The sequence below is a fragment of the Mastigoproctus giganteus genome, chromosome 14 (assembly GCF_048544385.1).
Source record: "Mastigoproctus giganteus isolate SK-2022 chromosome 14, ASM4854438v1, whole genome shotgun sequence".
Lineage (NCBI taxonomy): Eukaryota > Metazoa > Arthropoda > Arachnida > Uropygi > Thelyphonidae > Mastigoproctus > Mastigoproctus giganteus.
In genome coordinates this window covers 123,616,452-123,641,432 of record NC_143588.1, presented here as the reverse complement: position 1 = coordinate 123,641,432, position 24,981 = coordinate 123,616,452, and the positions used below count along the sequence as shown (strand labels likewise).

The window sequence follows — 24,981 nt, the reverse complement described above, 5'->3', positions numbered from 1 at the left end:
CCTCGGGTTATATAAAGAGTTTAGATAATATACAAGTTAGTGCAATTGCATCATTTCCAACTACTACTTAATAGCCAACTACTTAAGTAGTTATAAATTGGCACCACTGATTATATCTCATATTGTGAATACCTTCGCATTAAGCTGACATGATATTTCACTACCTCGAATAACTAACACTTCACATTGATGATGAGCCAATAAGCTCCGAAACTGTGCTGTATGAGTGATGGTTACTGTTGAGAATAAGTAGCAATAGTCTTCTATGGTGAATTGTTACTTATTTGAGGTAGTGTAATATCATCGCAACTCATTGTGACGGTATTCACAATATACTTAATGATGAGATATACTTAATGATGACAATTTATAACTACTTAAGTAGTTGGCTACGTACCGAAATGATGCATTTGCACTAATTTGTACTTAGTTAAACTCTTTACATAACCTGATGCTTTAAACCTAATTACACCGTAATCTAAATTACTCCGCACCATCAGGCATCTCTCATATTGTGGATTTATACTTCACAACTACGTTTTCATCATTGCAACCCCGGGGTACTTGCCCACCCACTGATGAGGGGGCAATAAGCTCTGAAATGGTGCTGTATGGGTGAGGGTATCTGCTGACAATAAGTAATAATAGTCTTAGAATTAGCATTAGCAAGGACACATGATGCAAGAAAGCAAGAAATTCATCCCAAAAACACACCCAAATCAGCGAGGAAAAAAAAAAAAAAACACCCTATTCATTTCACCCACCCACTCGCTCCAAATGTTTGTCAAGTTCTGCCTAGAATTTGTTTAAGCTATCAACTTCTACGACAGATGGAAGTTTGTTCCAGAAATCAACCACCCACTGGCTAAAGGCAAACTTCCGCACATTTTGACATTTCAAGTCTAGATTTGAGCTCTCCATTGTGTGTTTGAAGTAGATCAGTGATGTTAGTTTTAGAAACCTCTAGCTGCAATTAGTTAGTATTATTATTATTATTATTATTATTATTATTATTATTATCTTATATTATTTCTCCTTGATTGAGGGGGTCCACTCTGTGACAGGTACTGCTACCAAGTACACAGGATGGTTGTAATGTCTGGTGTTACTGTCGGTTGAGGATACCTCTGACTATCCTACAGACATTCAGGTAAAATCTCTGACTATCCTACAGGTTGCGACTTTCTGGAGTTCCTTGTGGGTGTTCTCTGGGAGACCTATTGCTGCTAGGTTGCTATGTAGTCTTTGGTACCATACCAGTGGTTGACACGATGATTGGGATGGTTGATACTTTTTGCATATGCCACATCTCCTTGATCTCATGTCTCAGGTTCGTGTACTTCCTAATTTTTTCCTCAAGGGTTTTCTGGACATTGCTAGTGTTCGACAATGCTATGTCAATCAGGTAGGTAGCCTTTTCCATCTTGTCCACAAGGGTTATGTCCGGTCTTTTTGCGAGATGGTCTTATCCGTTATTATGGTGCAATCCCAGTACAGCTTGTGGGTTTGGGTCTCTAGTACAAAGGGTACTAGGAAAGTTTTGCAATACAGCTTTGTTTATTTAATTTTTTCAAAGTAATTTCCTCTTCATTCAATACACCTCTCCATCCTCCGAAACCAATCTTTAAACCAGTTCTGCCAAGTTTCACTAGGGAGTAAAGCACACTCGTTGTCTCAAGCCCGTAGAAGGTCCTCATCACTGGAAAACCACCTCCCTTTTAGCTTCATTTTCACATGCAGGAACAGTGCAAAGCCGCAGGGAGCAAGGTCTGGACTGTAGGGAGGGCGCTCGAGAAGTTTCAGTCCCGTCGTGGTCAAATATTCGGTGCAGTGAGCTGCAGCATTTTCGTGATGGAGGTACCAGGTGTCCGTTCTTGACTTTGGCCGCAGGTTCTTCATAGATCCAATGACTTTAGGCAGGCATTGTTCAGTATACCCCTTAGCTGTGACTGTCTTCTGCGTGTCCAAAACGACACGTTCCACAATTCCACTCGATTTGAAAAATACAGCTATCATTTTCTTCTTTACAGATCGGGATTTTCTGACAATTACGGGTGTGTTGTCATCATCAAAGACCCAAACTCTGTTTTGAGCCTTGGTCGGCAGATCGTAATAGTACAGCCAAGTCTTGTCACCTGTCACGATGTTGTTCACATACCGAGATTGTCCCTTATCAAACTTTTTTAACATCTCCCGGCACCAAGTCACACGTCGTGTCATCTGCTCTTCAGTCAGTTGATGCGGCACCCAGAGAGAACAAAGTTTCTTCACGTGCAAATGATCTTGCAGAATCGAACGAATTGCTGGTGCATTTAGGCCCAAAGTATCCTCTATCTGTTGGTAGGTCACTCGCCTGTTTTCGTCAAGCATTTTCCTCACAGCAGTAACGTTTTCCTCCGTAAAACTGATGTTCGTGGCCTTCTCGGCCTCTCAGAATCCTCCAGAGTGAAATTTCCCCTTTGGAATTCTCTATACCACCTGAATATCATTGTACGATGTGGACAATCATCATCTAGTGCAAGAGTCATTTCTTCTAAGCACTGGTCTATGGTTAAACCACGCACGAAATTATACCGCAAAACTGTCCTTATCTCATTTCGTGACCACGATGCCATCGCAAGCACTTTACACTCTCACTACTAATGAATAACTGAGCCCATCGACTTGGCGCGGCGGCTACTATGCACGTATGAACATGTCTCAACATGCAGCAACAAGCAGCTTCCTGTGATTCATTGTTGCGTCATATTGCAAAACTTTCCTAGTACCCTTTGTATCGCCTGGGGTTTGTACTTGTAGTATGGTACACTGGTATTTCCTCGCTAGCTTCTGATGTATTATCCTGGCTACCTGGTCGTGTCTATGAGTGTACTCAGTCTGGGTGATCACCTTGCGGTGATGTGTTGGATCATTTCTGAGGCCAGGTGGCATCGTCGGCATGTGTTATTTATAATTATAATTAATAATAATAATAATAATAATAATAATTATTATTATTATTATTATTATTATATTATTTCTTCTCCCTGATTGGGGGTACCACCTTGTGACAGGTATTGCTACCAAGTACACAGGATGGTTATTATGTCTGGTGTTACTGTTGGTCAAGGAACTCTCTGACCATCCTACAGGTGTTCAGGATTGCAACTTTCAGGAGTTCCTTATAGGTGTTTGCTGGGAGACCTATTGGGGTCTCTAGTACTGCCTGTGGTTCGTACTTGTAGTATGGTACACTTCATTTGGTCAAATGGTATTTCCTCACTAGCTTCTGATGTATTATCCTTGCTACCTGGTCGTGTCTATGAGTGTACTCAGTCTGGGTGATCACCATCCACCCCACAGTGATGTGTTAGATTGTTTCTGAGGCCAGGTGGCATTGCTGACATGTGTCATCGGACACTCCGGACTCCTTGGCGATGAATTTTCTATAACTTCTGGTGTTGATTATCTGGTCTTGAATGGCGAGCATAAATCCTTCAGTCTCGGGGAAGAGCGTCCCGCTCGTGAGCTATGCATCGGAAGCAGTTTTATCTATGTGATCTTGATGGAGATCATTCTAATGTCTGCCGTGGAGTGTCTTCTCACCCTATCTTTCTAGCTTCATTTGTATCTCCTGGCAGGGGAGGGGACTCTTCACTTAGGTTGAGTGGGGTATACTGCTTGTCTATCTTCCTTATGGCCTGGTGGAGTGCTGCTGTGTGTTTATGGAAGTAATCCTTCAGGTTAACTATTGCTGTCTTCTGTTGCTCAATGATGTCTATCAGGCTCCTTCTTCCCGGGCAATTGTCAGTCTCTCCACGGCAAATCTCGGGTGGTGTTAGCAGCTTTTGGTCATCATTGTCCTTGTCTTTCTCATGATATCCTCCAGCTCGGTGTTAGTACAATCTATGATACTGAAAGAGTATGTTAGCACTGCGACTGCATAGGTGTTTATGGCTTTAACTGTGTTCCCTCCATTCAGCATTGCTTTCAGCAGGTTTCTGAACCTCTGATGGTATTTTTTGATCAGGCAGGCCTTAATTTCCTTGTGCTGTAACTGCTGAGCTTGCATCATCCCCAAGTATTTTTATGCCTCTCCCTCTGCCATGTATTCGATCTCTTTACCACTCTGCAGCTGGTAGTTTCGGTTGACTAATTTTTCCTGGTGCAATCTGTGGTTCATGGTTTTGTCCAGACCAAATTCCATCCTAATATCATTTGCTGAATTCTTCGGTCATCTGGAGTAGTTGCTAGAGGTGCTTCTCGGTTCCTGTGTAGAGCTTGATGTCGTGCTTGTACATCATGTGGGTGAGGGTGTACAGGTTCTTCCTTCCTTCTTTGAGGTTATATCCGTTCTTGCTATTGTTGAGCATGATGGATAGTGGGTTAAGTGCTAGGCAGAACTACAATGGGCTCAGAGCATCTGCCTGAAAGATTCCTCTCCTGATGGTGATTGGCCTGGCTGTGATGTTTTCGACCATAATGGTGGTACTCCAATCCGGCATTGTTTCTCCTAGGAAGTTTGTCACTATCGGGGTGACTTTGTAGATGTTCAGCGGTTCTATCAGCCAGCTATGAGGCACGGGGTCGAAGGCCTTGCAGTAATTGATGTAGGCTGTGTACATGTTGTGGTGCTTCTTGTAGGCTTGCTCCATAACCGTGGCATCTACAGTTAACTGCTCCTTGCATCCTTTCTGCTGTTCGGCCATTATGTTCTGGCTCTCCAAGTGGTCTGATATCTTCCTGGTTATGCAGCTGGTCAGGATCTTAGACATTGTTGGAAGGCAGGTGATTGGCCTATATTTCTTCGCCAGGTTTCTTGTATCTTCATCTTTAGGCTTCAGATATGTGATTCCTTGATTAAGAAACTTCCTTTGGGATTGTCTCTGGGTGCATCATTCAGGTGAACTGCTCTGCCAGGTGCTTGTGAGTGCAAGTGAGCGTCTTGCACCAGTAGTTGTGGACGTTATCCATTCCTGTAGTTTGCCAGTTGTGAGTGTTCTTGATTGCCTGGTTTACATCTTCCCAAATCCCCCACCCTCTTATTTCTTGTACTTCCTTGATTTTCTTGCGTTCTAGTTCTATCCAGGGCACTTGTTTGTTATGTCTTACTTCTGTTTCCCCAGAACTCCTCAATCGTCCTCTTCTTGGGTGGTCCATTCCCTTCTTTCCCGTATTCTCCAAGATTCCTGTAGAAGCTGCTTTGGTCTTCACTGAAGATTTGGTTGTTTATTTCCCTTTGGGAGCTCTCTTTATATCGGCGTAGTCTCTTGCTGAGTGCAAGGAGGTTCTGCTTCAATGTCCAAGTACTCTCTTATTCTCTGATTTTTTGTCTTATGTTTGCTGTGGACGCTGTCTCTCTTCAGGATGCTCTTCACTTTTCCAATTAATTTCTTACTCCTATTGCCCCATTGGTACTGCGTCAATTAGCCTATATTGACTCTTAATTCTTGTATCTTCTGCTGAAATCTTTCCCAAGCTGGAGGTTCTTTCTGTTTTCTATTCTTCTGCTGCCGGTATCTCGCTTCTCTTCCGCTAATCCTCGTGGCTGCTACCGCCGCACAATACACGGCCATGGAATGGCTTCCAGTGTTGCACCACTGTTGTTGAGGTAATACAGTATTATGTGTCGATTGAGGTGGTCTGTGACTCTCCACAAGGTTCTATTTGGCCTCTACTTCGGTATCATGTGAGTCTTTGCGGGGTCCATTCCTTCGAATTCTGTTAGGACCATCTTCCACTTGTCCTCTTTTCTGGATATCATGAACATGTCTCTTTCCACTTCAGCTTCTGTGGATTGTATTTCTTCTTGCTCTCGCTCTTCTGGTTCAGTGGTGGTATATTCTTCCTCCTGTGGTTAACTTTTCTTTAACCTTTGTAGTTGATCGCTCACGTCATGCTTGATTTTTTCCAAGATTGCAAGAGTTATCAGGTTCTTTGTGAAGATGGTCCTTCTCTGGTCTGCTATTCGCTGTTCGGTGACCTGAATATCTGGGAATCATTCCATCCACTTGGTATGCAGTCTCCCTCTGTAGGTTGTCATATTGATCTAAAGCTTCGTTATTTTGTGGTATGCTTGCATGATGTACGTATTCATTTCGATGCTCCACTTCATGCGTTGCCGTTTTCTTCCATTCTGGGTGTTCACTAGCGCAGTTGGGCAGAATGCACTTCTGGATGGTCTTGCCCTTCTCTTGTGGTAGCCATATGAGGTACAGCCCCACTTGCTACAATGTCTTCCTCAGGAGACTGCCTCTGATTTTTCGAACCGACCCCTCTGCCTAAGGGCTCAACGTGAGTGACTTTGTGCTGCGCCACAATCCCCGCAGTATGATTATTATTTCTCTGCGACATCATCCATTATTATTATTATATTATTTCTCCCTGATTGGAAGAAATAATATAATAATATTATTTCTCCAATAATACAATACCCGTCACGAGGTGCGGGTTCCACCTCGTGATGGGTATTGCTACCAGGTCACAGGGTGGTTGTTGTTATGTCTGGTATTACTGTTGGTCGAGGAATTCTCTGACTATCCTACAGGTGTTCAGGATTGCCACTTTTTGGAGTTCCTTTTAGGTGTTCGCTGGGAGACCTATTGCTGCTAGGCTGTTATGTAGGGTTTATGGCACCATACCTATGGATGACACAATAATCGGGATGGTTGTTACTTGTTGCATACACAACATCTCTTTGATCTCCTGTCTTAGGTTGTGATATTAGGATACTTCCAGTTTTTTCCCCATAGGTGTTCTGCAGGTTGCCAGTGTTGGGTACCGCTATGTCAATCACATAGGTAGCCTTTTCCTTATTGTCCACAAGGGTTATATCCCATCCGCTATTATGGCGCGGTCCCAGTATAGCTTGTGGGTTGGGGTTTCTAGTACTGCCTGGGGTTCATACTTTTAGTGCGGTACATTTTCTTCGACCAACTGGTATTTCCTTGTTAGTTTCTGATGTATTATCCTGGCTACCTGATCGTGTCTATGAGTGTACTCAGTCTGAGTGATCACATTGCATCGAGCAGTGATGTGTTGGATCGTTTCTGAGGCCAGGTGGCATTGTCGACATGTGTCATCGGACACTCCAGGTTCCTTGGCAATGTATTTTCTATAATTTCTGGCATTGATTACCTGGTCTTGGATGGCGAGCATGATTCCTTCAGTCTCGCAGAAGACCGTCCCGCCCATGAGCCATGCATTGGAAGCAATTCTATCTATGTGATCTTGATGGAGATCATTGTAGTATCTGCCATGGAGTGCCTTCTCTGTCCATCTTTCTAGCTTCGTTTCTACCTTAGAGTTGGAGGGGAACCCCTCGCTTAGGCCGAGTGGGATATACCCCTTCCTTATGGCCTGTGGAGTACTGCTGTGTGTTTCTGGAAGTAATCTTTCAGGTTAACTATTGCTGTCTTCTGTTGCTCCATGAGGTCCATCAGGTGCCTTCCTCCTTCCTGGGCAATTGTCAGTCTCTCAACGGCACATCTCGAGGTCGTGTTGGCGGCTCTTGGTCATCACTGTCATTGTCTTTCTCATGATATCCTCTAGTTCGGTGTTAGTCCAATCTATGACGTTGAAGGAGTTTTTTTTTTTTTTTTTTTTATGTGAACCCCAAACACGAGAGGTATTAGAACCTATAGTACTTAGTACCGTGCTTGGGTTGGAGGTGAGAAGACGAAAGAACATATTTGTTGACACTGAACTTGAACTTCTGTAGATTGTAATTTTCAGAAAATACGTATGAAGGAAGGTTGTTCCAGAAAACGGCAGTTGAATGAATAAATGAGGAAGATGAAAAGTTGGTTCTGTGGGTTTGAAGTTGGACAGTAAATGGATGTTGGCTGGTGGCGACACGTGTTCGGACTGATTTGAAAGAGAGAGAGAGCGGGAATTATAGAAGCCAATTCAGAAGAACAGTGCCCATGGAAGTATCTGTAGAAGAGGCATGCGGCAGAAACAGTACGTCTATGAGAAAGCAAGTGGAGAGACTCTGTTAGAGATGAATCATTAATTAACCTAACTGCCCTCTTCTGAACGGAATCAAAAAGCCTGAGAGAGGTTTTGGGGGCACCACCCCAGATGTGGGAACAATATTCCATGATGGGTGGATTTGCGATTTATACAGAGTGAGCAGCTGTTTGGAAGAAAAGTAACGCCGAGAGCGAAAGAGAAAACCAAGTTTTTTAGATGCAGAGGAAGCAATATTTGTAATGTGCTTGTGCCAAGAGAGATTAGAAGTCAGGGTAATCCCCAAAAGAGATATATCATTTTGCCAAGAAATCGGAGTATCACTAAAGATAAGCATAGGAGCAGAAGAATCCTTTTTGCGAAATATAACACACGACTGAGTTTTAGAAGGGTTGAAATCAACTAAGTTGTCTTTGCCCCACTGGAGAATTACCTGAAGATCGGCATTTAAGGAATTGGTAGCAGATTTTCGAGAAGTTGAATGCAATGTGCTATCATCGGCAAAACTATGGATAGGATTTCCAGTCAATAGAAGAAGGTCATTGATATACAAGAGGAAAAGAGTGGGGGGAAAGAACTGAACCTTGGGGAACACTGGCATTAGTGGAGAAGTTAGAAGACAGAGAACCATCTACCATCACCCTCATTGAGCAATCAGAGAGAAAACTGGATAACCAATTACTAAAAACAGTTGGCAAACCATAAGATGGAAGCTTACTTAGAAGACCTTTATGCCAAACACGATCAAAAGCCTTTGAGATGTCAAGAGCAACTACTTGTGTTTCACTGAACCTTTCCATTGAATTAGTCCATAAATGGGTAACATAAGCCAGAATATCACCAGTGGATCGACACTGACAGAATCTGTACGGGCGATTGTTGATCAGACGGAAAGTTTCTAGGTAGTTTAAGAGTTGGCGGTTAATTGATTTCTCCATTACTTTAGAAAGAGTAGAAGTAATTGCAATGGGACGATAATTGGATGGGAGGGATTTTTCACCCTCTTTAGGAACTGGCTGAATATGAGCAAATTTCCAAGCAGAAGCAAAAACACCTTTGGAATAAGAAAATGAAAAAAGGCGGCCAAGAATAGGAGTAATTTCAGGAGCACAGGTTTTGAGAACACGTGGAGAAATACCATCAGGAACTGGAGCTTTCTTAGCATCAAGATTCGTCAAAATCCTTGACATCCTTATGACGGAACACCACTGGAGGCATTAAGTGGAGTGTGTTGGGAATGGTGGGAGGTGTTTTACCAAGATCATTAATACATGAGCTGGAAGAAAAATGGGATGCTAGCAGGTCAGCTTTATCCTTGGCTGAAGTGACAACAGAACCATCTGGTTTGGACAGAGGTGGGAGCAGAGATGGGCAAAAGTTACGGCCAATAGCTTTGGCAAGAGACCAGAATGTTCGGCTACTATCAGAGCAAGAAACAGGTTTTCTACTCTTAGCCTGTTGAAACTCTAGTTTGGACTGACTAATAACTGCTTAACAATTGTTGCGAGCTTTGGTGTAGGCAGAAAATGAAACTGAAGAATTAGAAACAAGCCAATTACGATATGCAACGTTCTTCTCTTGGACAGCCTTAGCACATTTATTGGAAAACCAAGGTTTAGATAAAGGACGAGATTTTAAAGTGGAGTGTGGGATAAAGGATTCCATTCCTGCAAGAATAATTTCACTGACACGATCTGAGCAAACGTTGACATCAGGAGTTTTGAAACAGTAATCCGACCAAGGAAAAAAGAAAAGAAGTCTCGCAGGTCATCCCATTTTGCATTCTTGTAATGCCAAACAACACGTGGTTGGGAACAGCCATGAGATAAAGGTTCCATTGGAGAAGAGACGATAACCAAGTTGTGATCTGAAGTGCCTAAAGGACCTCTCACTTCGACCATGTACTTAGAAAGGTTCTTTGTGAGAAAAAGATCAAGTGTATTGGCTGTAGGATTGTCTGGTATTCTCGTAGGTAAACGAACAATCTGTGCTAGGTCATTAATAATTGCAAAACCCTCAGCATCTCGACCTGCTGGGTCGGTGTGACTAGAAAACAGTAGCCAGCTGGAGTTGTGAACATTGAAATCACCAAGGAAAATTACCTCACCGTTAGGAAATTTGGACCGGAGAAAGTCAAGTTGCAAAGAGAGGAAGTCAAAGAGCTCCAAGTGATTAGTGGAGTTGGGAGAACGGTAGAGACAACAGATGAATTTGACACAATGAGGTATTAGTATTAGTAACGGCCGCATGGTGCAAGAAAGCCTATGGCTTATGCTGCACCAGACAAAAAAAAATCCGAACAAAACAATGATAAAATCAAAAAATAAATAAATAACTAAAAAATAAATTAAAAAAATTTAAAAAAATAAAAAATAAATAAAAAGGAAATTAAACCTATCATCCTATGTGCTTCCCTTACCCGTAAGTACTATCCAGATGACATTTGAATTTCCCCAAACTGTCGGCCTCTACCACCCATGAAGGCAACTTATTCCAGTAATTTATAACTCGCTGGCTAAAATAAAACTTCCTGCAGTAAAATATAAACATTTCCCCCCGTAACTTGAATTTATGTCCCCTAGTTCTAGCATCATTTATAATCTTGAAAATGTTGTCCTCATTCATTTTACTGATGCCTCTCAGAGCCTTAAACACCTCAATCAAATCTCCTCTAAGGTGTCTAGTTTCCAAACTCTGCAACCCACATATTCGAAGTCTTTCTTCATAAGGACGCCCTTTTGCCGATCTCACCAGGCGAGTTACCCTTCTTTGCACCCTTTCAAGAAGCTCGATGTCTTTCTTTAGGTGCGGTCTCCATACTTGAACACAGTGTTCCAAGTGTGGTCTAACATAAGCCTTATATAATGGGATTATAACATCCCTATCTCTACTTGCAAAAGTTCGATAGATCATCGATAGGACACCATGGGCCTTCCTTGCAACCTGTTTACAATGCTCAGATAATTTCATGTCTGACCGTATCCTAACACCCAAGTCCCTTTCCTCCAGTACTGGGTTTAGTTGAACTCCACCAAGTGAATAAGTTATTTTGGGATTACTGTTTCCCAGGTGTAATACCTTACACTTTGTTGGATTAAAGCACAGCTGCCATTTTTCTGACCATTCCTGAAGTCTATCTAGGTCTCTCTGAAGAAGCTCAGCTTGACAGTGATCATTAACTACTCTACCAATTTTAACATCATCTGCAAATTTAGACATCACGCCCTCTATCCCTTCATCAATGTCGTTTATGAAAATTAAAAACAACAGTGGTCCTAATACTGATCCTTGGGGAACCCCACTTCTTACATCAACGCAATCTGAGGAATAGCCATTTATCACAACCCTCTGCCTCCTGCCCTGAAGCCATCCTTCTATCCATCTAAGGATTTTCCCAGTGATTCCAACCTGTTCAAGCTTATAAAGCAACTGCTCATGTGGAACTGAGTCAAAAGCTTTGCTGAAATCTAAATAAACAATGTCGAAATTATTCCCTAAATCCAGCTCGTGAGTGACCCTTTTGAAATAGCGAACCAGATTTGTTAAACATGATTTTCCCTTTACAAAACCATGCTGAGTATCCTTGAGAATTTCAATTCGATCCAAATGATCCTGAATTCCACCCTTGATCATTGCCTCCATGATTTTCCCTACTACTGAAGTCAGACTGACAGGTCGATAATTTCCAACTTCACTTTTAGAGCCACCCTTATGTATGGGAGATACATTTGCACTTTTCCAATCCAAGGGAATCTCCCCAGAGTCTAGTGACGCTCGCATAATTAGCCTCAATGGTTCAATGCACTCGCTTGCCGCCTCTCTTAAGATTATAGGGTATATTCCATCAACTCCAGGAGCCTTACTGGTCTGTAGGCTCGAAAGTTTTTTCATTAAATAATCTTGCGAAATTTCAATATCATTAATTACATATTTTTTAACTTCTCTCCCACAATTTCCCATTGCCACAAAAGGCTTTTCATTTGTAAATATCGATGCAAAATAACTGTTGAGTTAATCTGCAACGGCAGCTGGCGTATTTATTACTATCCCCTTTCCCTTACGTAAAGGTCCGATCTGGTTTGGCCTGCTCTTCTTGGCATTTATATATGTGAAGAATTCTTTATTCCCCCTCTTTGCTCTGTTTGCTAGTGATTTCTCATAAACTGCCTTTGCCTGTCGAACCTTTTCTGTGGCTCTATTACACATCACCTTGTAGCTGTTATAGGCTTCAGTACTTTTTATTGCTCTGTAACCTTTCCATGCCACCTTTTTCTGCTCAAGTAATGTGGCAACTTCACTATTCATCCAACTTGGAACCCTTCTCGTGGATTATTTTTTTAATGGTATATACGCATTCAAGGCATCTGTGATTAATGTTTTAAGAGCGTACCACAGTTCAATTGTATTCATTCTCTGCGCGACCTGCTGGGTCGGTGTGACTAGAAAACAGTAGCCAGCTGGAGTTGTGAACATTAAAATCACCAAGGAAAATTACCTCACCGTTTGGAAATTTGGACTGGAGAAAGTCAAGTTGCAAAGAGAGGAAGTCAAAGAGCTCCAAGTGATTACTGGAGTAGGTAGAGAGATTTTAAGCCAGAGAAGATCAAAGAAAGGAGATTCCAAATTGCCAAGTCTCTGACAGGGAATATCAGAACGGACATATGCACAAGTTCCACTTTTGAGGCAAAAGGAATCATACAGCGAATAATTTGGGCATATGATATGAACAGTAGTTGAATCAACTGATAACTGAGATTCTGTCAGAAGAAGTACATGGGGTTTGGCAGACTGCAAGTGGAAATGGACATCGTTGAGATTAGAATTGAGACCACGTATATTTGTGAAATGAATTAGGAAGTCCTTGGGAGGTTTAGATCTTTTCACAGATAAGCTTGCTCTATTAGTTTGACAATTCATGGTGTGTTCAATAGTAAGAAAAGTGGATGGGACATGCAGTACGAAGTAATGAAATTTTTGGATATGGTGTACACATGGTAAGAATATACCCAGATCCTTCACATAACGTGGCCTCGACAATGCTCCCCACATACACACTACTTGGACTCTCTCCAGTCACTATCTGGCAGAGTAGAGGTAGCAAGATTATACACTAGCTGATCCGGAAGCCTCCTAGAGAGTTACCAATAGGTTCGGTCTGGTGTACTAACTAGCGGCCGGCCTGCGAACACCGTTTTAGAGCTGTACCCTCGAAATGTAAGGAATATTGGATCCCACCACGACGTTCATTATAACCACAAAAGTCATCAATCATACTGCATGATGGAAGAGATGAGGAAACGTTGACCGGAACTTGGCTCTAGAGAGTAAACATGGGTTCCACCACTTCAAGCCTCCAATAAGCAAATTGGTGGTATTTCACCGGTTGATGTGAGTCATCTACAACCTAGTACTGCCTGGTAACATAGAGGGGCGTCGTTCCTCCATGTGGTGTGGGTGCCACACCTCGACCCCCTGCTTACGTTGGTTTAGACATGGGTGGTCACTTATCATGTGCATGGAGGTTATACCCAGGATTAATAACAGTCTCACCATTGTGAAGGTGCAAGCAGAGGATTTGGCTGTCACAGACCATCCGGACTTCGTTGAAATTGGGTTCTCTTGACTTGAGTGTCACCAGAATATCAGTTCCATCAGCATTTTAGACTCCCAGGTAGCAAAGTACAGCTTGTCTGGCATATCTGAGAGAATGTCTGTGACAACCTCAAGGACCTCAAAGAGTATGTTAGCACTGGGACTGCATAGGTGTTTATGGCTTTAATTGTATTCCCTCCATTCAGCTTTGCTTTCGACAGGCTTCTGAGCTTCTGATGGTATTTTTTGGTCAGGCAGTCCTTAATTTCCTTGTGATGTAACTGCTGAGACTGCATCATCCCCAAGTATTTGTAGGCCTCTCTCTCTCTCTCTCTACCATGGCTTCGATCTCTTTACCACTCTGCAGCTGGTAGTTTTGGCTGACTAATTTTCCCTGATGTAATCCGTGGGTCATGCATTTATCCAGACCAAATTCCATCCTAATATCATCACTAAATTCTTCAGTGATCTGGAGTAGTTACTGCAGGTACTTCTCGGTTCCTGCGTAGAGCTTGATGTCATCCATGTACATCAGGTGGGTGAGGGTGTACAGGTTTTATTCCTTCCTTCTTTGAGGTTATATCTGTATTTGCCGCAGTTCTACACGGTAGATAGCAGGTTAAGTGCTAGACAGAACCACAATGGGCTCAAGGCATCTCCCTGAAAGATCTCTCTTCTGATGGGGTTTGGTCTGGTTGTGACGTTTTCAACATTAATGCTGGTACTCCATTTCGCCATCATTTCTCATAGGACGTTTATCGGATTGACTTTGTAGATGTTGGCTGGCATTCGAGGTGAGCGGACGCACTTAGGGCTCCTCAGTTAAGTGGTTTACTTTTGTATAGTGCTTTTAAATATTTGATTTATTTAGATATTGTTGGATTATTTTGTTATAGGTTTTCCTGTAACAGTTTCATTTTAATAATATTATAGATATAATTTTTTAAAGTTAACTTTCATTGATATTTATTTAATTTTAAAATGGTAGTTACGAGATCTGCCTTAAACACGTCACAGGGTATTGTGACTCACACGGAAATAGCCGATGGCGATTTACGGGTGAGTAATGATTTAATCCGTTGTGGAACCTGTGGAACGTTTTCCAAAGTCGACCTGGTGACTAATCCTACCTCACCTGGGATTCTTTTCTTTGTGATCGATGTAAGGAGTGCACTGATGGAACAATTTGAGTCCCTGAAAAAACGGGTGCTTGCCCTCAAGAATAATGCATCTGGGAGCTCGTCAAGGACTCAGAATTCCAGCAATCTACCGAGTGATGCACACCTGAATCGAGCCTCAAAACAGAAAAACCAAGTGCAAACTACTCTGGTTAAAAAGGACATTGTTTTATTAGGAGACTCCATTGTCAGGGAAACGGGGAATATTTTTTGTAATAAGGATAGGTGGAGCAGAACCAGGGTATGTCTGCCGGGAGCAACTATTGATGATGTCACCAACAGATTGTCAGATTTTAAAGGGGGTAAAGAAAATATTATTATTCATGTGGGGACTAATGATATTAAACATACACGATCTGACGATTTGTTGGAAAAATACAGGACCATGCTGAGGAAATGTCTCGAGCTAGGCCATAATGTCTATGTGTCTGAATTCTGCCCAGACATGATAGGAGGGATTATATGTTAAGAGCCTTGTGGATTAACTCAAGACTTGAAGGAATCTGCAAGGCTTTGGGGGGGGGGGGAATTTCTATCAGCATGGCCCACACTTGTAGGTAGAAGGAATTTGTTTTGTAGAAAGGGATACACTTAAACAAAGGTGGTGCAAAAGTTTTTGCCAGTATTAAGGGTACCTTAAAGGTTCAGGGATACTGCTAGTTAGAGGGTTGTGGGTAATACTGACACACGTTTACTGACAATATTGGTCAAAGTAACTCTTGCACATACCTTAAGAGTTCTTATCTGTTACCCCAACTGGACGTATTATCTAGATGTTCTGGGGGCAGAAACATTTCACGTGAGTGGGTAGCTAATATCAGGGAAGAGAGCCTAAAAAACTTCAAGGGTTGTGTTAGGGTTGTTAAATATACAAGAAGAGTAAATCTTAATTGTTTATACAGTAACATTAGAAGTGTCGTCAATAAAATGAGCGAATTCGAACTGCTGGTTAAAAACAAGTAACGCGGACATAATAGGGCTTACAGAGACATGGTGCCATCCGGAAATTGGGGATGATGAGTTTAAGTACAGCTTGTATAATGTATTTAGGAAGGATAGGGTAGATAGAAGGGGTGGTGGGGTAAGGTTTCTTATCAGAAGCAGCCTGAGTGCAACGATAGCTTTCCCGGATTCAGACATTTCACATACTAGTATAGAGTCTGTATGGTGTGAGATAGTTGGACCCAAAGGTATAATGTGAGTAGGACTAATCTACAGACCAGGTGATTGTGAAAATTATGAGAAAAGCCTCTACATGCAAATGGAATGAGCAAGTAAGCGTCAATGCCTTATTATGGGTGATTTCAATTTGCCTCTAATTGATTGGAGTAAATGGGAAGGAAACTCGACATGGGGAACAAAATTTTTAAATCAACTAAATCACAGTTATTTGTATCAACATGTCAGGGAAAGTACTAGAGAAAAGAATATCCTAGATCTCATCATCACACATGAATCAGATGACATAACAGGGCTGACAGTAGAGGAACCAGAAGCAGGAAGTGATCACAGAGTTCTACGGTGGATGATGACAAGAGAGGTAGCAGAAGTAAAAGGCAAAGGAATGGGTTTTAATTTCAGAAAAGGAAATTACGACGCCTTAAGGTACTACATGGCCTCTATTAAGTGGGTAGATATCGTGCAGAAAATGAATACATTTGAACTGTGGTACGCTTTTAAAACACTAATCACAGATGCCTTGAATGCGTATATACCATTAAAAAAAATACTCCACGAGGAGGGTTCCAAGTTGGATTAATAGTGAAGTTACTACATTACTTGAGCAGAAAAAGGTGGCATGGAAAGGTTACAGAACAATAGAAAGTACTGAAGCCTATAACAGCTACTAGGTGATGTGTAACAGAGCCACAGAAAAGGTTCGATAGGCAAAGGCAGTTTATGAGAAATCACTAGCAAACAGAGCAAAGAGGGGGAGGGGGGGGAGATAAAGAATTCTTCACATATATAAATGTCAAGAAGATCAGAACAAACCAGATCGGACCTTTATGTAAGGGAAAGGGGATAGTATTAAATACACCAGCTGGCGTTGCAGATGAACTCAACAGTTATTTTGCATTGATATTTATAAATTAAAAACCTTTTGTGGCAATGGGAAATTGTGGGAGCGAAGTTAAAAAATATGTAATTAATGATATTGAAATTTCACAAGATTATTTAATGAAAAAACTTTCGAGTCTACAGACCAGTAAGGCACCTAGAGTTGATGGAATATACCCTATAGTCTTAAGAGAGGCGGCAAGCGAGTGCATTGAACCATTGAGGCTAACTATGCGAGCATCACTAGACTCTGGGGAGATTCCCTTGGATTGGAAAAGTGCAAATGTATCTCCCATACATAAGGGTGGCTCTAAAAGTGAAGTTGGAAATTATCGACCTGTCAGTCTGACTTCAGTAGTAGGGAAAATCATGGAGGCAATGATCAAGGGTGGAATTCAAGATAATTTGGTTCTAATTGAAATTCTCAAGAATACTCAGCATGGTTTTGTAAAGGGAAAATCATGTTTAAGATATCTGGTTCGCTATTTCGAAAGGGTCGCTATTTCAGGAAAGCTTTTGACTCAGTCCCACATGAGCGGTTGCTTTATAAGCTGGAACAGCTTGGAATCACTGGGAAAATCCTTAGATGGATAGAAGGATGGCTTCAGGGCAGGAGGCAGGGGGTTGTGATAAATGGCTATTCCTCAGATTGGGTTGATGTAATAAGTAGGGTTCCCCAAGGATCAGTATTAGGACCACTGTTGTTTTTAATTTTCATAAACGACATTGATGAAGGGATAGAGGGCGTGATGTCTAAATTTTCAGATGATGTTAAAATTGGTAGAGTAGTTAATGATCACTGTCAAGCTGAGCTTCTTCAGAGAGACCTAGATAGACTTCAGGAATGATCAGAAAAATGGCAGCTGTGCTTTAATCCAACAAAGTGTAAGGTATTACACCTGGGAAACAGTAATCCCGAAATAACTTATTCACTTGGTGTCATTCAACTAAACCCAGTACTGGAGGAAAGGGACTTGGGTGTTAGGATACGGTCAGACTTGAAATTCTCTGAGCATTGTAAACAGGTTGCAAGGAAGGCCCATGGTGTCCTATCGATGATCTATCAAACTTTTGCAAGTAGAGATAGGGACGTGATAATCCCATTATATAAGGCTTATGTTAGACCACACTTGGAATACTGTGCTCAAGTATGGCGACCGCACCTAAAGAAAGACATCGAGCTTCTTGAAAGGGTGCAAAGATGGGTAACTCGCCTGGTGAGATCGGCAAAAGGGCGTCCTTATGAAGAAAGACTTCGAATATGTGGGTTGCAGAGTTTGGAAACTAGACACCTTAGAGGAGATTTGATTGAGGTGTTTAAGGCTCAGAGAGGCATCAGTATATGAATGAGGACGAAATTTTCAAGATTATAAATGATGCTAGAACTAGGAGACATAAATTCAATTACGGGGGGGGGGGGGGGGGAATGTTTAGATTGGACTGCAGGAAGTTTTATTTTAGCCAGAGAGTTATAAATTACTGGAATAAGTTGCCTTCATGGGTGGTAGAGGCCGACAGTTTGGGGAAATTCAAATGTCATCTGGATAGTACTTTCGGGTAAGGGAAGCGCATAGGATGATAGGTTTAATTTCCTTTTCTTTTTTCATTAATTATTATTATTTATTTATTTATTTTATTATTTTTTATTTTTTTGTTTTTATCATTGTTTTTTTCGGATTTTTTATTTTATTATTATTATTATTTTTTTTTTTTTTGGCTGGTGCAGCATAAGCCATAGGCTTTCTTGCACCATGCGGCCATTACTAATACTAATGTTCAGTGCTTCTATTAGCCAGCTATGAGGAACGGAGTCGAAGGTCTTGTGGTAATCGATGTAAGCAGCGTACATTTTGCAGCGCTTCTTGTAGGTTTGCTCCATAATCGCGGCATCTATGGTTATTTGCTCCTTGCATCCCTTCTGCTGTTCGGCCATTATGTTGTGGCTCTCCAAGTGGTCTGATATCTTCCTGGTTATTCAGCTGGTCAGGATCTTGTACATTGTTGGGAGGTAGGTGATTGGCTTATATTTCACTGGGTTTCCTGTGTGTTTGTCTTTAGGCTTCAGATATGTCATTCCTTGAGTGAGAAACTACAGGATTATCTCTGGGTGCCTTATCATTTGGGTGAACTACTCTACCAGGTGCTAATAATAACAATAATAATAATAATAATTATTATAATTATTATTAGCCACATAGTGCAAGGAAGCCTGAGACTTGTGCTTCACCAGCTAAAAAAAATTTCTGAGTTATCCAGAGAGAGTCAGAAGTAGGAGGAAACAGTCATGGCATGTGATTCAAGAAAGCAAGCGTATGAGCTTATGTAGCATGAGCAAAAAAAAAAAAATTCACACAACCGTTCTAAATGTTTGTCCTTAAGCACAACTGTGTGTGTGTGTGTGTGTGTGTGTGTGTGTGTGCGTGCGTGCGCGTGTGTGTGTGCGTGCGTGCGCGTGTGTGTGTGCGTGCGTGTGCGTGCGTGTGTGTGCGCGTGTGTGTGCGTGCGTGCATGCTTATTGACTACCAGCAGAGCTGCTCAGTGAAATATGGTTCAACATCAGTTGGATATGGACACTGCAATATCTTCCATATGTATGCTTTTTTTTTATACTCCTATAGCATAACACAGTGAATGTTTGCCCACACACGGCTGTTTCCACACTCACAGAACCCTAACAAATAAAGCTAAAATTCTGATGAAACTGAACAGTGACCACAAAATACAAACCATGGAAGTACTGGACATAACCAAACAGAAATCTGAGTATCCTCACACTAAATGTCAGACTTCTCTTGGAATGTGATGCCTAGATAAATCAAATTCATTACTGATCAATCTGACCCAGATTTTTGCTAGTTCACATGGCTGTTGCACACCTCTAATAATCCACACTCTTGACATACTCATACTAGTGATTGACAAAGTGATGACCTTGTAAAGACCAATTCTCTTCTCACTGATCTACTTCTATAGTCAAGTCCCACCACTCCTTTTATTTTCTCTTTGGCAACAGGTAAACACTCCAGTGAGATACATTTTGCAGACATGTCCTCTATCATTCTCAGTTTCCTCACACTTTAGTTCCATTTTTCTTAGTTTAAAGAGATTTGTTTTCCTAATTTGCTGGTGGTATTCCCTAAGGTTCAGTTCTTTTTCCCACTCTTTTCCTCTTGTATATCATTGTATATCAATGACCTTCTACTTACCACAAATCCTATCCACAGTTTTTGCTGATGACAACCCATTGCATTCCACCTTCTAGTTTGAGAAAAATTGCCCTGCACAAATAGCTTCAACTTCTTAAATATCTAAAATCAATTTCTTAAATGCTGATCTCCAAATAATTCTCCAAAGGGCAATGATAACTTAGTTAATTTTAATCCATCTAAAACTCATCCTGTCTTATATCTCACAAAAAAAGTCTATTGCAGACAATCAGATTTCAAGACAAAATAACATATCTCTATTAGGGATGACCCTTACTTCTAATCTATCTTGGCATAACAGCATCACAAATATTGAAGGAAAACTGTGTATATTCCTTCATTCTCAACATTATTTTTCATCTAAACAACAAATCACCCTGTACAAATCTCAAATCTGCCATAATGGAATGTTATTCCCACATCTGGGTGGTGTCGTGAAACTTCTCTCTCTCAAGCTTCTAGACTCCATTCAAAACAAGGCAGTCAGGTTAATTAATGACTTAAAAAGTTTATCCACTCTTTCATCTCAAAGATCTGGTTCTGCTGCATGCTTTATTCTACAGATACTTTGATGGATACCATTCATCTGGATTGGCTTCTGCGATTCCCTTTTCTGCTTCAAACCAGATGGAACATGTGCCGCAGCCAGTCAACATCCATTTACTGTCCAAATCTCACAGAACCAGCATTTCTTCTTCCTCATTTATCCCATCAACTACAGCTTTCTGGAATAACCTTCCTTCTCACCTATTCCTGGATGCCTCCGTAGCCAGGTGGGAAGGAGCAGCAGTGCATAGCACACGCTTCTTGATTACACCGGGGTTCGAGCCCATCACCACCAAATACGGATGATGCGGAAAGGTCAGGAAATGGCCACCGCATATCCCGGAGCAATATGGCCTAAGCTGCTAATGCTCCTAAAAACCAAAAACAACAACAACAACCTATTCCTGAAAATTACAATCTAGAAAATTATAAATTACAGAAATCAGAGAATCTAAATGTCAACAAGAAATTTCTAACATCCAATCTTCAACCCATGCACGGCAGTACTATAGGTTCTATCTTTCATGTTTGGGTTTTATCATTAAAAAAAAAAAAAAAAAATTCCCCTTCCCGCTGTTGTGGTAATGTTGTTATTTGGTTTTTAGGCGCATTAGCAACTAAGGCCATATTGCACTGAGGATACGCAGTGGTCATTCCCTGATTCCGTATCCTCCGTATTTGGTGGTCACGGGCTCGAACCCCGGTCTAATCAAGAAGCATGTCCTACGCTTCTTGATTAGACCGGTGCTGCTCCTGCTCACCGGTCTAATCAAGAAGTGGTGATTAGACTGCTGCTCCTGCTCACCTGGCTACGAAGGTGCCCTCCCCTTCCCGCATAGAATTTCAAATATGCAGTACCAAATGGTGGGTTATCATTGTAAAAAAGTTTTTATTTCATTTATGATTTTCCTATTATGTAAAAATCGAAAAAATCTGCAAAGAAACATTTAAACATTAGCTAACCAAAGGCTAATGACTGATCTCCTCTATCTTTTTAACAAGTGCTAAATAATGTGTAACTAATCAGGCAGAGATCAGAAAAATCAAATTCATGGTAACAGAAAAAGCATATGAATTTTTTATTCTGATATCCAAACTACAAATACAGCCTCCTATAATTAAAAAAAACCTCTGGAATTGCATTAATTTTTATCTTTATTTAGAAGCAGAACGTTTATTTATGATTTAAAATATTTCTCATATGAATATTCTCTTACTTGTCCAAGCTGGTTAACAATCGTGTCAAAGTGTCAATCCACTGAGTCTTGGATGAAATGGTATTAGCATTAATGTACTGATGAAGAGCTTCATTGAAGGATATTTCACCCCATTTCAAACATTCCTAATAAGCAACAATAGCATCAATTAAAAATCTTTATATTTCTGAAGGTCTGAATTACAACATATTTAATGATGACAATATAATTTAAAAAAATCAACATGATTTACAACAGGCAACATAATGAAGTATGTGTGACTGCTTAAAAATTTCTAATGATGCATTAATGAAATTTCTAATAACTAGAAAAGCTCTTTTTATATATATATATGTTATTTGAAAGGCATTTTTTGCATAAGTTTAAAAAAATTTAAATTTAAAAACTGTAGTTGTAACATTTCGGTAGATATACAGGAAAAAAAAAAAAAAAAGTAAAGTGCAGCCATTATCAACCCACTGCAGGATGGAAGCCTCCTCAACAATTCATGCTGAGGGAAATGGACCATAATCTGCCACGCTGGTCCAGTGCGGGTTGGCAGATCGACTGTATTCAGCAGTCAGAGGCTTGAACCCCGGTCTACTCAAAGAGCGTGTGCTACTGCACTCCCGCTCCTGCCCACTCGGCTACGGAGGCTTCCAAATGCAGACACCTACCCAGTGCAAGGCTGTTACTAACATGGATGGGAACTTGCACTTCCTGATTACCTGAGCACCAGCTTTATATTCTTCAGTCATATTCTTTTTACTTTCCTACCCCTATAATTCTTCAACACTGAGCTATTAGTGCAATACGGGGACAGGAATGTCTGTTGCTATCCTAATTACCTTCCTAACTTTGCATCCCATTAGCTAAACAGCCAGACATTGACTGCTAATTGTAACACAAGATTCATTTTAAATACACCGGTGTTCAAAGAAAGTCATCACCTAGGAATTTCACATTTCTAACCCTTTTTTTGTAATGGTATGCTAAATTAATGACTAGCATCACAAATAGAAATATAAACAAAGGACACTTATTAATAGTTAAGGCAAAGCTAAGTAATATTTGAAAGGTGCTCTCAAAATATTCCAAAATGAGCATTTGCAACCTTTATACAACAGTTTTGGTAAACACAATGGTTTATCATTTTAAATGGAAAATAAAATGAAAAGTTCACTAGGTGCAAACTAATATTTAGTTGAACCTCCTCTAGCCCTGATGACAGTAGCACACCATCGAGGCATTGACAAGATCAATTTCTGAAGATAATCAACTGACAGTTCCTGGTTCCAAACAATAATTATGGCTTCCTGAAGTTCACAAAGGGTCTTTGGTTTCTTTCTGGCAACTGCAGATTTCACACAGTGCCAACGGTTCTCTACAGGATTCAGTTCCTGGCTGCTTCCTGGCCAGCTAAGAGTTGTAATGGACCATTCTCCCATACATTTTTTTCACCTATAAAAAATGTAAATACATTACTGTCAAACCTCTAATGCAGAAATGAAGGTTTTCTCCTTTCTGTTTATACTCCCGGACGACCAAATGGTCAGAGGAGTTTACAAGATACACAGAATACAAGAAACAGCACCATATTCAGCAGTCACGGGCTTGGATCCCGGTCACTCAAGGCACGTGTACTTATGTACCCGCGCACCTGACCACTAGGCTACGGCGGCCTACAAAAATGAAGGTAAAATAACTACAGTGGTACTACACACAAATAACTACTGTAGTACCACAGAGAACCTCAACTCTGTGGTACTACACTGACAGTGGTAGAGAATGAAGGGGACCTGGGGGTGGTTGTGCAGGCAGATATGAAGTTCTCTGAGCAGTGCAGACGGGCTGCAAGAGTAGCTCATGGTGTATTGTTAATGATATATAGGAATTTTTCTAGCAGGGATAAGGACGTGATTATTCCCTTGTATAAGGCAATGGTCAGGCCACACCTAGAGTACTTTACAGGTCTGGAGGCCTCATTTCAAGAAATGATGTAGAGCTGCTGGAACGAGTACAGAGAAGGGCAACAAGATTAGTGAATGGAACAAAGGGTGCTCTTACGAAGAAATGCTTAAGTATTGCAAATTACAGTGTCTGGAGACTAGGCACCAGCGAGGTGATCTGATAGAGGTGTATAAAGCCTTGAATCGTTTGAGCATGCTCAATGCTGATGGGATTCTTCCTCTTGCTCAGAATAATCACCTGAGAGGGCACAAATTCAAATTGAGGAAAGACAGATGTAGGATAGACGTGCGGAAATTTGCCTTTAGCCAGCGGGTGGTTGGTTGGTGGAACAGACTTCCATCCCTTGTCGTGGAAGTTGATAGCCTAAATGAGTTTAAGGCTCAGCTGGACAGGTATTTCGAACGAACAGAGGGGTGAAGTGGAAGTGGTTTTTTTTTTTTTTTTTTTTTTTTGGCTGATGCTGCATAAGCTTGCTTTCTTGCATCAAATGCCTCTACTAATGCTAATGCTAATACAGAAGTGCCAACTTACACTTTTCGCCCAATGACAAGGAGCAGAGTCGTCCTGAAAGATGCAGTTACTTGGCAGGTTGAAATGGCCTCTAATGGTTGGCAGCAATTTTTTTTTTTTTTTATTTTTTGAACCCCAAACACGAGAGGTATTAGAACCTATAGTACTTAGTACCATGCTTGGGTTTGAGGTTAAGAAGACGAAAGAAGATATTTGTTGACATTGGACTTGAACTTCTGTAGATTGTAATTTTCAGGAAATACGTATGAAGGAAGGTTGTTCCAGAAAACGGCAGTTGAATGAATAAATGAGGAAGATGAAAAGTTGGTTCTGTGGGTTTGAAGATGGACAGTAAATGGATGTTGGCTAGTGGCGGCACGTGTTCGGACTGATTTGAAAGAGAGAGAGCGGGAATTATAGAAGCCAATTCAGAAGAACAGTGCCCATGGAAGTATCTGTAGAAGAGGCATGCAGCAGAAACAGTACATCTATGAGAAAGCAAGTGGAGAGACTCTGTTAGAGATGAATCATTAATTAACCTAATTGCCCTCTTCTGAATGGAATCAAGAAGCCTGAGAGAGGTTTTGGGAGCACCACCCCAGGATGTGGGAACAATATTCCATGGCAGGGTGGATTTGTGATTTATACAGAGTGAGCAGCTGTTTGGAAGAAAAGTAACGCCGAGAGCGAAAGAGAAAACCAAGTTTTTTGGATGCAGAGGAAGCAATATTTGTAATGTGCTTGTGCCAAGAGAGATTAGAAGTCAGGGTAATC

General features: G+C 41.1%; 1 protein-coding gene across 1 annotated transcript in view; it reads right to left on the bottom strand.

Moving 5' to 3' along the window:
- The window catches only part of LOC150075707 (calcineurin-binding protein cabin-1-like), a 1,104,404-nt gene that overhangs the window by 569,710 nt on the left and 509,713 nt on the right, over positions 1-24,981 (bottom strand). The window contains exon 24 of the mRNA XM_090388624.1: positions 21,748-21,872. Within this exon, the coding sequence (XP_090244750.1) occupies positions 21,748-21,872 (125 nt within the window). The remainder of the gene's footprint in view (positions 1-21,747; positions 21,873-24,981) is intronic.